Source organism: Fulmarus glacialis, unplaced genomic scaffold (assembly GCF_000690835.1).
Source record: "Fulmarus glacialis isolate BGI_N327 unplaced genomic scaffold, ASM69083v1 scaffold5995, whole genome shotgun sequence".
In the NCBI taxonomy this organism is placed as follows: Eukaryota; Metazoa; Chordata; class Aves; order Procellariiformes; family Procellariidae; genus Fulmarus; species Fulmarus glacialis.
Window position 1 is genome coordinate 70494 of NW_009214969.1, and position 14685 is coordinate 85178.

Here is a 14685-nt window from a genome sequence, read left to right on the forward strand (position 1 = left end):
GACAGCGTGGCCATGGATGGAGTATGACCTCCATCCCCAGGCGAACACAGGTCTAGGTGACGGGGCAGTCTCAGAGGTCTCTGTGGCTTCAGTGCAGGCAGGATTACTGCTTTCAAAGAGATTACTGTGTGCTTGTGCTTGTGGTAATTTTTTTGGTATGTTCAAGGACAATACCAGACGTGTGTCCTCCCAGGCTTCACCTGTGAAATGAGTGCAAACTGAGCCCATTGGAGCCCTCTGCTCCCACCATTACCTCCTCTGTCTCAATCTCATTATCCAGTGTGTCATTCCTTACTTACCAAGTTCCTACTGTTGACTCCATTTCACTTGTACCAGCCATTTTATTCCTTTGTTTCTCGATTTCAGTATCGCTTTGGCAAAAGCCGCATCTGCAGCTTTGGCATCTGTAACTCACTGAAACACAGAAAACTTAACCCGATAGTTTGAAGTTGACTAGAGGTAATTGACAATTAAACCTGTTCTCTGGTCCTATAAGCATGCGAGGACATCAATGACACACTTTGCAAGGCAAACAAGTCCTGCACGTGACAGAGTATTCTCTGTGAAACTGCTTGTTTGGGTGCTTCCAGAGATAGCATACCTCGGTTCTATGATGTGCTGGCAATGCCATAGAAATTAAGGGCCTCTTGCTGTGAAGTCCTTTTTATTGCAGAGTTTGTGGTGGATTTGGTTCACTGATCACACCCAGGGTTTGTAGGAGGCTAGGGGGATGAATACAGTTCCTTTTCTCTAATGCTGAGACAGGACAACTGTTGTGTTTCCCTAAATACTGCTGCTCTGCAAAAGGTATGATCATGGGGAACTATTCTTAGCAGAAGGGGGAAAAAAAACCCTTACAAGCATTTTTGTTATTGATAAGACAGCACAATGAAACCTTTTTATGCTGACAAATAGTTTGGGGGCAAATAAAGAGAAAAATTGTGAATGGTATCTTTAAAAACTTTAGTGGGATTACCATATTACTGGGTACATTGTTGTTCTCTTGTGAACGAGAAGATGCAATATCAATTACTCACCTAACATTTAGACTCAAATTCTGAAATTTTCTACAAGTGAAATAGCCGTATTAGCCTTTGCAAAACACGTTATTAAACATACCCATATAGTGAATGCAAAGTGCACTATTCTTATCCATTTTTTACAAGGGATACTCTGAAATGTCATACATGTCTGCTAATAATGAACTTAAACTGAAGTTGTTTTATAGATTTGAAATCTATTATTAAAATAATTTGTTAGACAGTATTGCTAGTAACATATATTTGGTTCATCTCTCAGTACCCAAAGGAAATGATGCACACATCAGCAGGTGTTTCTCCTAGCTAAATGAAACAATGCACAAATGACAGACCATGAACATATTTACTTAGCCATAGGAATGATGATGCGATGTTTCTTCAGAAAAAAACAAGTAGCTTTGTTTCTGGGAATTGAATTTTTTGATGGCTTTTACTATCTCTCTGTCCTTTTAAGTATCTTTGATTGCCTCTACTAGATACATAGCTTCATCAAATGAAGCTCTTTTTTTGCTGTATCCTTTGGTACTTACATACTAATACAGTAATCCATAACCATTTGATGACATCCACAGCATCACGTGCAGGATATGTATTTCATTCCCCATTTTTCTTCTGTTTACATGATCTTATTTTACCAAAGGCCATGGGCAGGCCACAGGCTAGTTCTAAAAAGAAGGCTTGACAATCTTTTGTGCGATCATTTAAAGACTAAGTTTAGAATTCTGATTATTTTTACTTTTCTGTTTATGGACTAAAATTTATGCTGCAGAAAGTGAGCTGCTATGCACTGTGTAAAAGTAAATTGGAAAAATGTCAGGACAAAATACAGCATTCTGATGCTATGTTTATCAAACTGTCCTTAAATTATAAAACCAAACTAGAAGTGCAACTAAAACAGTTTTGCTCAGAAAAAAAAGGTCATTTGATACAAAGGTTGAAAGCCTCTTCTTTCTCACAGAGCCAGAGATTTGCAAAGATATATGTGTCTGTGTAAAATATTGGGCCAAAATATATTGAAATTTATGTTCTCAGTGAGACTGAAATTTTAAACTGTGTACTTTTCATTGCTAGTCCAAAATTTGGGGAGAGACATAAATTCTGGCCCAGTGAGCTGTTGCTATTCAGTCGATATAGCAACATTGTTAAGGTGAAGATTTCAACATGAGCAAAGCTGTACCCCAAGCATTTTCTTTTCCCAAGTCCAAAGATCATTACTTTTTCAGTTAGGTCCTTATTTATTGGACAGTTGTCAAGGACAAATCTTCCAGGGGTTTCGTCCATTATGTTCTAAAAACAAACATAATAAGGCTGGGTGTTTGCCTGTCTAATTTTCTAATCCTATGACAGGATCTAATATCAGTCTGCTAGTTCAGGAAAAAAAAAATGTTTTACCCTCTAGAAAGTACTTACACTTTTAGAACATGTGTATACTACAGTGAAGCCTAAAATTAACCCCCTGAATAATTGTGTCCTTCAACGTGGCTTCTTAGAAAATCCAGACTTAATAACTAAAATAGGAGCTGTGAATTATGGGTGAATCTAGGTGATGGGGCACTCGCTTTTATCTTAGTAGAAATCTTTTTCTAAGAAGCAGAAAGTGAAATTTTGCTAGTTTCATTCTTTTAACATAGGAAAGCTTCCATATGCCCCAGCACAGATAGACAGGCAAAAATAACTGTGGCTACTATCTGCTACTGAGATTTTGAGGAGTGCCAGCTGGACATGATTTGCCAGTCTTATAATTTTTAAGGCTATGTCATTATGATTTTGTTTTCATTTAATTGCAAATTATATTCATAGAATATATGCGTACAGTAATAGAGCTATTATTTGTTCACTTTTGATTAAGAAGATGAACAGTACCACTACAATGGAAAAGCAGAGGTTCTGAATATTCAATACTGGTAATACCCAAAGCCTATAATGACTAAATACAACATCCAGTAAAATCCAACTTACATCCGTGGTTGACTGATTTATGAAAACACAGGTATCTCTAGGAATAAAATATCCATCTAGTATAGTGTCTTCAGTAGTACTGAGGAAAAAAAGGAAATAACAGAATGAGGCATTCACGTCCACCTCGATCTACCTGTATCAGAAATAGGTGCAGCCAGCAGCAGTAGGGAGGTGATCATGCCGCTGTACTCGGCACTGGTGAGGCTGCACCTCAAATACTGTGTTCAGTTTTGGGCCCCTCACTACAAAAAGGACACTGAGGTGCTGGAGCGTGTCCAGAGAAGGGCAACGAAGCTGGTGAAGGGTCTGGAGCACAAGTCTTATAAGGAGCGGCTAAAGGAACTGGGGTTATTTAGTCTGGAGAAGAGGAGGCTGAGGGGAGACCTCATCGCGCTCTACAACTCCCTGAAAGGAGGTTGTAGCGAGGTGTGTGTTGGTCTCTTCTCCCAAGTGACTAGTGATAGGACGAGAGGAAATGGCCTCAAGTTGTGCCAAGGGAGGTTTAGGTTGGACATTAGGAAAAATTTCTTTACTGCAAGAGTGGTCAGGCCTTGGAACAGGCTTCCCAGGGAAGTGGTTGAGTCACCATCCCTGGAAGTATTTAAAAGACGTGTAGATGAGGCGCTTAGGGTCATGGTTTAGTGGGCATGGTGGTGTTGAGTTGATGGTTGGACTCGATGATCTTAGAGGTCTTTACCAACCAATCTTTTCCAATGATTCTATGATTCTATGATTCATGCATGTCCTTGATAGGTGAAGTGTTGTTATTGGCAAATGAAATTTCCAATGGAAATTTAGTTGAATTCCTTTCCATTTCTTAAATTGTAGAAGTTTAATTTCAAAATAAATAAAACTAATTTTCTATAGAACTCTTTTTTTTTTTCTTCTTTCCTCTGCATGCTTGAGCATTTTCAGAATACTAAAGTAACTAGTATGTCAAATTGCACAGTGTATTTTCTTACAAAGACAAAAATGAAAACTTAAGAATGAATTTCTTTTCTTAAGCTCATTTGGAATATAGACTATTATTATTGTGCCTTCTTAAATAATATAAAAATCTATTTTATAAAGCATAGCAACTATAGGAAATATGTGGGACACAGGCGCAAGAAAATATGAGTAATCAGACAGATTCCTGCACTACTGAAATTAGTTTCATAACCAAGAATGTAGGACAACCTAAGTCTTCAGCTTCTAAAAACATGCCCTTATTAAATCTGAATGTGCTATATCTTCAAGAATTCCCATTTTGTTTATAGTAAGATTTGAAAAACTTTGGCTAATCACTTATGAATGAAGAACCGTGAAAGTCACATATCATGAATGCTCAAGCACTTCATAAATGAAAGTTTCCCTGTAAGGCATTGTCTTCAAATCTGGGTAAATGCCTCTGCCCGATGTTTTCATTTGGATGTGCAGAAGTAAAGATTAATGCTGCTGAAAGAGACATAAATGTGTTCATACAACATATGCACTGCAGCTAGAAAATATCTGGCACAGCTAGTGCAGAATTGTAGCACAGAAGCTCAAAAAATGTAATCTTTCCCTGTCTAAAATTCAGAGTATATGAAAAATGATAAAGTACCACAAAATTCTGAATGTTTCTTTGCATACAAATTCTGTACTACGATGGTTTCTACCTTTGGCACTGAGTGTCTAATTTTAAAATGTACAGTTTCATTTAAATTGTACAGAAATAAGACTAAACTTCTGTTCCACTTTACAATTCCAATTTGTCTGTGGCCAGAAGAGAAGGAAATTGCAATGGATGTGGGAATGGATTGGATTCTTTATTCTGGTCCAGCTAGAATACTGGACCATAGTCTAACTCCCTTACTCATGTTGACTATTCTCTTAATATCTACCTACAGAATAAATACAAAAAAAGGGAATCAGATTTTTGTAAGTGTGGGTGGGATCCACACAGACACAAAAGCTCACTTAGGTGGACTAACTCTTCCTCTGGAGTCTTTTAAAACTGCTGACTTTTCTCCATTGACTATAAGAAAAATGAGGTGTGTGTTTCAGAAGGACTGTTTTGCCGCATATTTAAATCTTAGATCCAAGTGAAGTTCTCAAATTAAACAGATCATAGCTCATCTATATGTAAAACATTTTTATAGAGGCAAATTTTCAGACCATTTACCAGTTTCCTGCTGTATAGTTTTCTGAGTTTTGGGAAAGAAAATTAGATTAAACACCAGAGCAATCCAGTTATAGATGTATCAAAACCTGTAAAATTAAGTATTATATTTTACCTTAGATGTGTCATTACAATTATTCTGTAAAAAGGATTTAATTTTCATAATGCCTGCCTTTAGCTTAATGAGACAGAAATCAGTTTCATGAGTATAAACAAAGACTAACACATGTACAGAAAAATAAAAATATTTAAAATTTTATAAACATTTTTATTAGCTCTGCAATGCAAATATGGAGGAAGAGGAAGAGGAGAAATTTCTCCTTTTAAATGGCTTTATGTGCTAACTTTACTGCTCCAAAATTGAATTTGTCGCTATAACTAAAGTAAGTAACTTTGATATTTAACCTGTAGGTAGCTTTTTAGATTGAAAGCACAGTCTATCTGGGGGATACAGTGTTTTACATATCTGAAAAGTATCTCGTACAGTGGGGCTTTGATATGGATTCCTGTATTGCACCTGCTTTAAAATTACACTTGCAATTCTAGTGGTTAACAACATAGTTGAACAGTGGGTGGCATTTCAAAAATCAAAAGAAAAATTAAGAAATTACTTGCATACAAAACCTATTTGCATGTTTTATGTGCAGATAATTTGGCTGAATTCTTCATGATGCAGAAAGACAGAACTGTTATATAAGTACCTTATATGCCACACCAGATATAAGCATATTTATGATTTTGATGATTAATTAAAATGGCATTAAACATCATATTTCAGTGAAAGACAACAAATCATCTCTGTTCTTAAACAATAGATTGATTTTTTTTTTTTTTTTTTGCTTTAAAATATTTTATTGGCTATAATAAATGTACTGGAGTACATAGAAACAGTGCAATAGGATATACGATAAGAGGGAAGTTTATTAAACAAATTTTACAGTACAGAGAGACCAACCAAAAGTAATTATGTTTGATTTATGATAATATAAATGAATGAAGATGCTATTTTTAATACTCCTTGTGATGTACAATCATACTTGATCCTCCAGGAATGCAATTGCATGAGTTCTTCTTTTGTTTAAAAATAGACCTTGATATTATATGAAAAACTGGCAGCTTATATTTTTAAAAATATGATGGCAAGGCTATAGTAACTAAATTTATTAAATTTATCTTTCTGTATAATACTAAAAAGGACTACAAAATCTTCTTTATATTTTGTAATCATTGTAACTTCATGAATTAGTAATGAGAAATATATTGAAAAGTCAAGAAAAGATTAAAACAAAGCTCATATCAGATGTTCAGGAATGAATTATACTGCCATTACAATAGACTTCTGCAGTTTCCATTAATTAGCACTAAAATGGGCTCAACATTTTTATTTCACTATTTCTTTACATCCTAAGCTATCAATACCATGACACATAATATCACTAACTTACTAAAGAGTCAAACTGCACACAATCTTTAAAAGAGCAGTTGCTAATAATAAAACACAGTAGCACTGCAGTCCATTTTCATGGCAAATTTCGCCAGGCATTTTGTGTGGATTGCCATAATTTAATTGCCTTCTACTTTATCTTATCTTTCAAAAGCTGAAACACACAACAGATTATAAGTCCTTATATTCACAATTACCATTGAAGATAATTCTCTTTTAAATGGAGATAGGTTAAAATCAGATGCAAAACTGTGCAGGGTTAAATATTTAATGGTTAAGGTAATGGAAATTCACACTCCTCTCTGCCCTCCCTGAACTTTCTTGAGCTGCAAATTAACAGAAAATCTCACAGAAACAACCATTAGCATAAGCAATTGCACTCTCATTAGTATAGAAGGGAATTATGCCATTGATAACAATGTAAGAAGGATCCAGACCTCCTAAGTGGTGCTTGAATCTTTCCCTTTCCCCATGTCAACCAAATAGTGAATTAATGTCTCCTAGAATATATTTAATTTTGATTGAATATGACAGTTATTGGATAGTAAACTCAGGACTTTTGAGATCTAACGGGGTAATAGGGATGCAGGGACCCAATCAACTCCTCTGTCAGCCTTTCAAAAGCTTTCCAATTATGTGTGATTTTCAGATTGTATGTGTTCTGTTCTAACATTCAGCTGAAATGCTCATTGCTGTGAGTGGGAGCTACAAGCCTGTGTCATTAGTAGGACTGCAAGTAGGTTAGTGCATTTCATGCATTGTGTATTATACAGAGCTTTTTGCCCGTGTTATGTGTGTAAATGGGTCCAGACTGAATACTGACCCTATAGACTTTGAACTTCAAGAAAGAATTAATTTCGGATCCTAATACATACTCTCATAAAATTTGTACCTGCTGAGATCTAAAACAAGAGCTAAACTAATGTGGGGTAGTTGAAAAAGAATACAGATCCATTTTTTATGAAACATATTAATTTTTTGTTCTGTGGTGTTATTTCTTCTAACTCAGGACCATCCAGCCCTCTGTGGTTCCAGATATCCCATATTTCCCAGTGTGCCTTTTGCTTTCCCTCTTTGCACAGTAATATTGAAAGGTTGAGCTTTTTGAAATTAGTAAGGACTACTTTGCAGGAAAATGTCTACAGACTCCAGGAACAGAATCTGTGTTACTGTCACTTTGCTTCGTGTCAGCAGGGTTAATAGGTGAAAGCTCTGTTTAGTCCAAATCCAAACATCTTTTCTGAGCTGTATAACGAGACCCAAATATACAGAACTACACCCTTCTTCCAGCCGGCAGATTAAACATGTTAACTATTACACTGCACAAACTAGAAGACAAAGAAGGGAGAATTTCATACTTGATATTGTATATTCCTCTGAATTTGCTTAAGGTGAATATTTTTTTCTTAATAAGAGAAAAGGTGCATTCTATATGTTGAAAAGCTAACAAATTGCAGCTTGGAGATACCTCAGCAAGTACAAAGACTTAACAAAAAGATAAAATTAGAACATATTTGGGTTTGGGAAAAGAAAGCTGCTCATTAAGCAGACTTTTAAATGTTGACAATAAAAATATCAATGTCCTTAGAAGGACAGCTTTTCTTGACTAGAAACCTTTTTCTGTTTTACGATCTCTCCATAATCTCAAGATTGCTCTTCCGTCAACCCATTCACTGTTTTGTCTGCTTTTTCCATTTAAATGCTTAAAGAGTTTTGACTTATTTTTAAAGGTAATAAGTATTTAAAAGAATTAGTTGTCATCAGTGCTAGCTGTAAAAGGATAGTTTTGGTTAGGATATATTATCACAACTTCTTGTCCTTTTTCTGCTTGATATTTGCTCTCTATTTAAGGATACTGGAACATGCTAAACATATTAAAGTGCTCCCACTACACTTTCTCATGCTTTCTAGTAGTGAGAGCAGGAAGAATAGGGGAAGAAACTGAAGACCCCAATAACTGACAAAGTAGTAAAGAAAACCATATGTTTCTGAAATATAAGCATACCTGCCCCAAATATGTTATTGACAGTGGAAAGAATCTGCTCATTTCTCAACATAGCTTCACCACTTTGACTTTTTTGGCCTTCACATAGTGCAATCAGAGTATCAGTAATATCTTTAATGCAGTTCTACAAAGCAGTATGTGGATTATTTGTTTATTCTTCAGAATTTAACATAGGAAGGAGATAGAAAAAGTGCCCTTTAAATAGGAGATGATACATTTTTCAGTACCCTAATCCTACAACTCCTTGATAAAATGAAGGACAAATTGTAATTTTTGTTATTTGAAATCAAGGGGTTCTTGAAGAATTAAGAAGAACAAACCTTCTCACTTGATCATAGGAGATACAGAGTTCCTGAATATTTTTGTCCGTGAAACCTTTTCTTGTTTTGAACACAAGTGAAGACACATCTCAGCTTATTGTCAGGAAGACGATGAAAAGCGGGGAAAAGGTCTGCAGCATTGCTACAGCTGAAGATCTGCATGACCTCATGGCTGATTTGAAGAACTGTGAGGAACTCCTTGTCATTTTGGTTGTACCTTTTTCCAAAGCACAGGTTACAGATGACACTTGCTAAATATCTGGTGAGGAAGCTAGCAAAATCAAAGCTACCCGCTGTGTCTGAGAGGTCCCTAAATGCTTTCACAATCTCTGAAACTTCAAAGTGTATGTGTTCTTGTAGCAGACAAGAGCATGTAAAGTTTTGGTCTGCTCTTGATGACAGCTGTCTCGGGGCATTTTTTGCAATCTCCTTGTGGACATCCCATCCTTCTCTATATTTCTTATTGAAAGTCATACATCCTTCATTTTCAGTCAGAGAAAAACTATAAAGATCTGATCTGCCAACAAAGCTTTCTCCTTGTATTTCTAAAGCCTGCTTAAATGTGTCAATGCCATGCAGAACTACCACTGGCATGGATCCCAGCTTTGTTTGAAACATGTCTCCATATTTCTCTCTTGATTTTGTTAGTATAATATGAGGATCTTCTTCAAGTTGCAGCAAGTTTCCAGTAATCGGCCAAGGGGTTGGACCCAGAAGCCTCTTCATCCTTTTCTTACCTGTCTTCTTCCACTTTATAGCAACAAAGACATCTGCAAATAGAAGCAGCCCTATCATCTCATAACTGCGCAGCAGTGCTGTGAGTATTTCTGTGTACGATAGAATCTGAAATAAAAAAAACGTTCAACACAGTGTGTCTTGGCACACACAGACCAGCTAAGAAGCACACATGCTTCTATGTGAAGTAAAAGAAAAACCTAGCTATTGCCAGTATTGATTATAATTCTGCTTATACTTGATAAAACTCATCCTGCATTAAGAGGGTGTCTTATGCACTGCATGAAGCCCCTGAAGTCCTCTTTACTTTCTATATTGCTATGAAGCTAAAAATGTAATCTACCTCCTTCATTCAGCCTTAAATAAAAATCTAGCTCCTTTTATGATTTTTTGTTGTTGTTGTTGTTATTTTAGACTACAGAAAACAAACAAAAATAGAGAGCTGCTATAAAGGAAGGACAGTTTTGCATGTTAATATAAACTTTATGTTTTTGGAAGAGGAAATGTAACAGAAGCTACAGGTGCATTGCAGTAATAGCTAGACTTGCAGATATTATCTGCTTCTTTCATTTTTGTCAGGTGATAAACTGCAGGATTATACAGGCATCATAAAGAAGAAGAGATCCTCAGTCAGTAACACATTTGTAAGAATCTTCAGCTGCCCTCACATCTCACGATGTTGCAGATGAGACACAATATTCATTAAATAATGAACAATTTGCTTGAATCTTTTTCCACTGTATAACTCTCAAATGCACATCAGAAGCACATGTCTGTTCCTATAGAAAATTGCTCCCAAAAAGCTATACTACATTTTTTTTTTTAAAGTTGAATTCATTATTATTCCTCTCGGTGCTGCTGAAATTGCTATTCATTACCATCATATTATTTTGCTTATCAAAAACATATGCAGCATATGCTAGATGTATTTTTTTTTTGCTATTACTATATGAGAGTTCAGTAAGAAAACCATGAAAGTTTTAAGTAACATGCCATTACAGACTTAAGTTTTAACAAACATAAAACAACACAAATTCCTCAAACCTTTTTTTTAACAGAATGAATAATTTTTGTATAAATATTTAGTTAGCATACTACCATGAAACAAGTAAAATTATATAATTATATCACACTGAAGAACTATGATCAATAATTTATACAGAGAGAAACAAATTATTAAAATCAAATAATTGAAAACATATTAATAGATTATGCATAAAACCACAATTCTTCACATGAACAGTTTAGTCTTACCCAGTCTAATCTCTGAAGAAATTCAGTATTTTAAGTACAGTCTGTATTCCCTTTACAAACAATGACTATTAATTTTTAGAGAGTGAAAATGTGTCACTCCTGATTCTGTTCTGCTTCTTTTATGGAGGTAGACTGTGTTAAGAAATAATTCCTTTTCAGGATTTGAGTGAGAAGGCATATTGACTTGTTGCATTGATGGAAATAGGTTGTACCTTCATATTTACAGCCAGTTCCTTCAGAGCTTCTGCAGCTGTTTGAGGCTAGACTGAAAAACTTTCAAATATTCTTCTGCTCCTAAATTTTAGGGGAGGAGAAAAAGGGAGGAGCTGGTGATGCCAGAGAAACCATAGAAGAGAGCAGTAAATTAGAGACCATGCAGATTATAATTCAGACAGCTCTTTGCGAAATAAAAGTATGTTTTGCAAAAAGAGTTCCAAAGAACAGTTTAAACTGCTACCAAAACAGAAAAAGGTTCTTCTCACAGGAGTCACTCTGGCTGCATGATTATCATCTGTCCTGTGTGCTGCATTTCTTCTACATACTTTCTTTTCTAAGAACCATTAAGTAAGTTTTGCTTGCATCAGTTAGCCTTTTTCTATCCGTTTTCCTCTGTGTCTGATTTGTTATCATTTTTGTGAACCTTCAACCCCCTGGGAAGTGCAGCATGATCAGTGCAGTATCATTTCTGCCTAAAGATCAGAGTAAAGGCAAGTTATATATATGGCCTGAAAACAGAAATCTTACTGGATACGCCAGAAAATTGCAGCATAAATGTGTAAAACCTTGCTGGTTTTCTTTAGAAAATGTCATTGACATCTTACTGAGGCAAAACAGCAACTAAGCTACCAAAATTTTGGGACACAATACCACAGATGGGGAATTTTGTCTCCCCTTACTATATGTGTTCAACTTAAATGTCCCCTCAGTTGTGAGAGCCATGTTCAGCCTTCACCTCCACTGGATGCATGTCTAACCAACATACTGCTTTACAAAAATTATTCTAGACAAGTGAACCATATTAAATTTTCCTTCCCTCACAGCAAGAATGAAAGTATAGATAATATATTTCCTTGTTTAGTTTGTTCATTTTTCCACTCTATGTTTAAAAGAATATTGATTTTCAAGATTGCCTAGTCTAAATGCTTAATAAGTCAATTTACAGGCATAGAGCATATGCAAAAACAGGGCATGCCAAAAGAACTACAAAGACGCAGGGATTCTTCGCAGCAACACAGCTATGCACAGCACGTGAGCTGAAATCAGTGTGCCAAGAAACACTGGAGGCAGAAAAATGGCCTAAACTATAGCATCTAAACAGTCCCTCGGTCTGAATGCGGTTCTGCCCGAACAAATGTCTTAACCTCTTGACACTGAACGTGGGGTGATTTTAAAATTGGGCACAAAAGAAATTTGTGCTTGTAGTTTACCTTATGGCAGAAATGAGAGTCTAAACCAAAAAATTCTACCTTTCAAACTATAAAGAAGATCTCAACATATGCTTGTTGCCTGATTAAGCCATGGCCTGTTCCTGCTGGGATCACCCTCTGTGCATCCAGCTGCAGTAATACCCACATTCAGAAAGGCTATGGCTCCCTCTCTTGTCGGTTTTTTTGTACTTCATTGGGAAAGAATGGGTAATGTGTACCTTCACGTTTTAACCGCTTGAGTTTGAAACTAAGCATACTCACCCAGTGTCTATATGCAGGTATTCCACTAAGCACCAAAACCTTTTATTTAAAAAAAAAAAAAAAACCCAAGAATAACACATCAGTCCAACTTGATCACCACCTGCGGGAAAAATCTGCCAAGGATGACATTCCTTAAACCAGAGGCAAAAGGTGCTGTTCAGGCTGTTCACTTTGAGGAAAGCCATTGCAAGTTCAATGGTTCCCTTAGGCCTGAAGTACCACCATCAGCACTTATATTTAGAGCCATTTAGATTGCTACTGACTGACAATCAAGAGAGCCCCCTCAGAGGAGCCACTCTGACTGTATAGCAAATGTACGTCTCAACAGGAGGAGTCTGGGCTCTTCTAGTTTGAATCCCTCATCAGTTTTCATTTGTGCAGGTGTTCATAAATAAAGAAGGGTCTTCCAGGAAAAATCACTGCTGAATCAATAGGAGCAAACTTTGATTGGACTGCAGAAAGATCTGTCAATCACAGTTGAAATCTTCCAACTCTTTTCTTTTATGTCCAAACCATGGTCAAAATCCAAGTTACGTCCACTGAATGATTGCATCCAAAAGATGTTTGGGACAGTATGACTGGGACAATGTTCAATCTCATGAGTTAGCACTGGATAAGTAATGTCCTCACGTCCTCAAGTACATTCAGTCTAGGGCAAACATGGACAATCTCTTTCCAAAGCAAATGAAGACTCAGTCATGTGCTATGAGTTTGTGTAGTTAATTTCCACACACCATTTATACTCTGGCTTACTACCAACACAGTTTGCACACTGAATAAATCCATGTTTTGAATGAGACACATTTTAAATAAAATTTACTTGTCATAACCCAGCTCCATCACTTTTCCACTTGATATTGCACCAGGTCTCACAGAACAGAAAGGTTGGCAAAAGGCCAGCAACCTCATCCAGCCAAGTCTTGGCTAATCATAAACACTAATAAACAATTAAACAGAAACAAAGCAATGAAATTCTTGAGTGGTGAGTTCAGCTGACACAGGCTTTCATGCCTGTAGCAGTTCCCTCTCGTGGCAGTAGGCTCGGCTGGTTGGAACCTCTGACTTCCGACCTCTTGTCTACCAATTTATCTGTGCTCTTCATGAAGCAGGTTACAACTCACCCCGCAGCAGGGCCACCAAGGTGGCTAAAGGTTGGACGACCTGACCCATGAGGAGAGACTAAGAGAAGGTTAGGGAGACATCCTCCTGCTACCTTCAGCTACCTGATGGGAAGTCATAGAGAAAATGGAGCCAGACCCTTCTCAGAGGTGCACAGCAAGAGAATGAGAGGTAACAGGAACACAGGAAATTCTGGCTAGATTTCAGGACAAAATTTCACAGTGAGGTGGTCAGTGACCAGGCTCCCACAGATGATGTGCAATCTCTGTCCTTGGAGATAGATATTCTGAACTCAACCAGACAGGGTCTGTCTACGTCAGCCGGCCCTCCTGTGGGTAAAGGGTTGGGCTCACCTCCAGAGGTGCTTTCAAACTGAAGTTATGCTGCAATTCTCTGACTGCAATTGAAATTCCACCGGACACAACTAAATCCAGTGTTGTCAGATGCAACTATTGAAAACCCTTGAGACAGATGTCCCCAAAAATCTGAGCCATTTAAACAGCAAAAAAAATACTGCAAACCATTTTTACTGCAAGCTTTGGTCTTCTATTTTCAATAACTTTTGAAAGTTCAATTGTATAAGCTTTCTCTGCTTTGTTGATACAGTTAAAATACCTTAATATTCTCTGATGACAACATGATTTTATAGATACCAGACTGTCAGAAAAGATGATTCAGTCAGGCAAGTTCATTGCAAAATACACTCACAATAAAATCAATGGAACTGACAGCACTGAGTAAGAATATGAGATGAGACTTTTGAGAATGTGCATTGATGACGTCTTCGAATAGCCCTGCGAAATGCAGACCGAGCAAATTCCAAATGCTAGTTAGTATGGTGCATAACTTTTTAACAGTGGAATAGTTATTAGTTGCAAAGAAACAGTCATTGCTTTAATTCAGAGACTAATATAAATAGCAATCCTGGTTATAAAGGCTCCCTAGACATAATTTGGGCTTCTTTGACCATGGGGAGGT

General features: G+C 36.6%; 1 protein-coding gene across 1 annotated transcript; it reads right to left on the reverse strand.

The window, feature by feature from the left end:
• Nucleotides 1-2060: 2060 nt before the first annotated feature.
• LOC104077516 (cytochrome P450 1A1-like) lies at nt 2061-9754 on the reverse strand (the record flags this gene model as incomplete). The annotated part of the gene is made up of 3 exons (XM_009578790.1): nt 2061-2327; nt 3000-3078; nt 8967-9754. Coding segments are annotated over 3 exons (1134 nt in total), but the record flags the coding sequence as incomplete, so codon positions are not given.
• Between the last annotated feature and the right edge of the window lie 4931 nt (nt 9755-14685).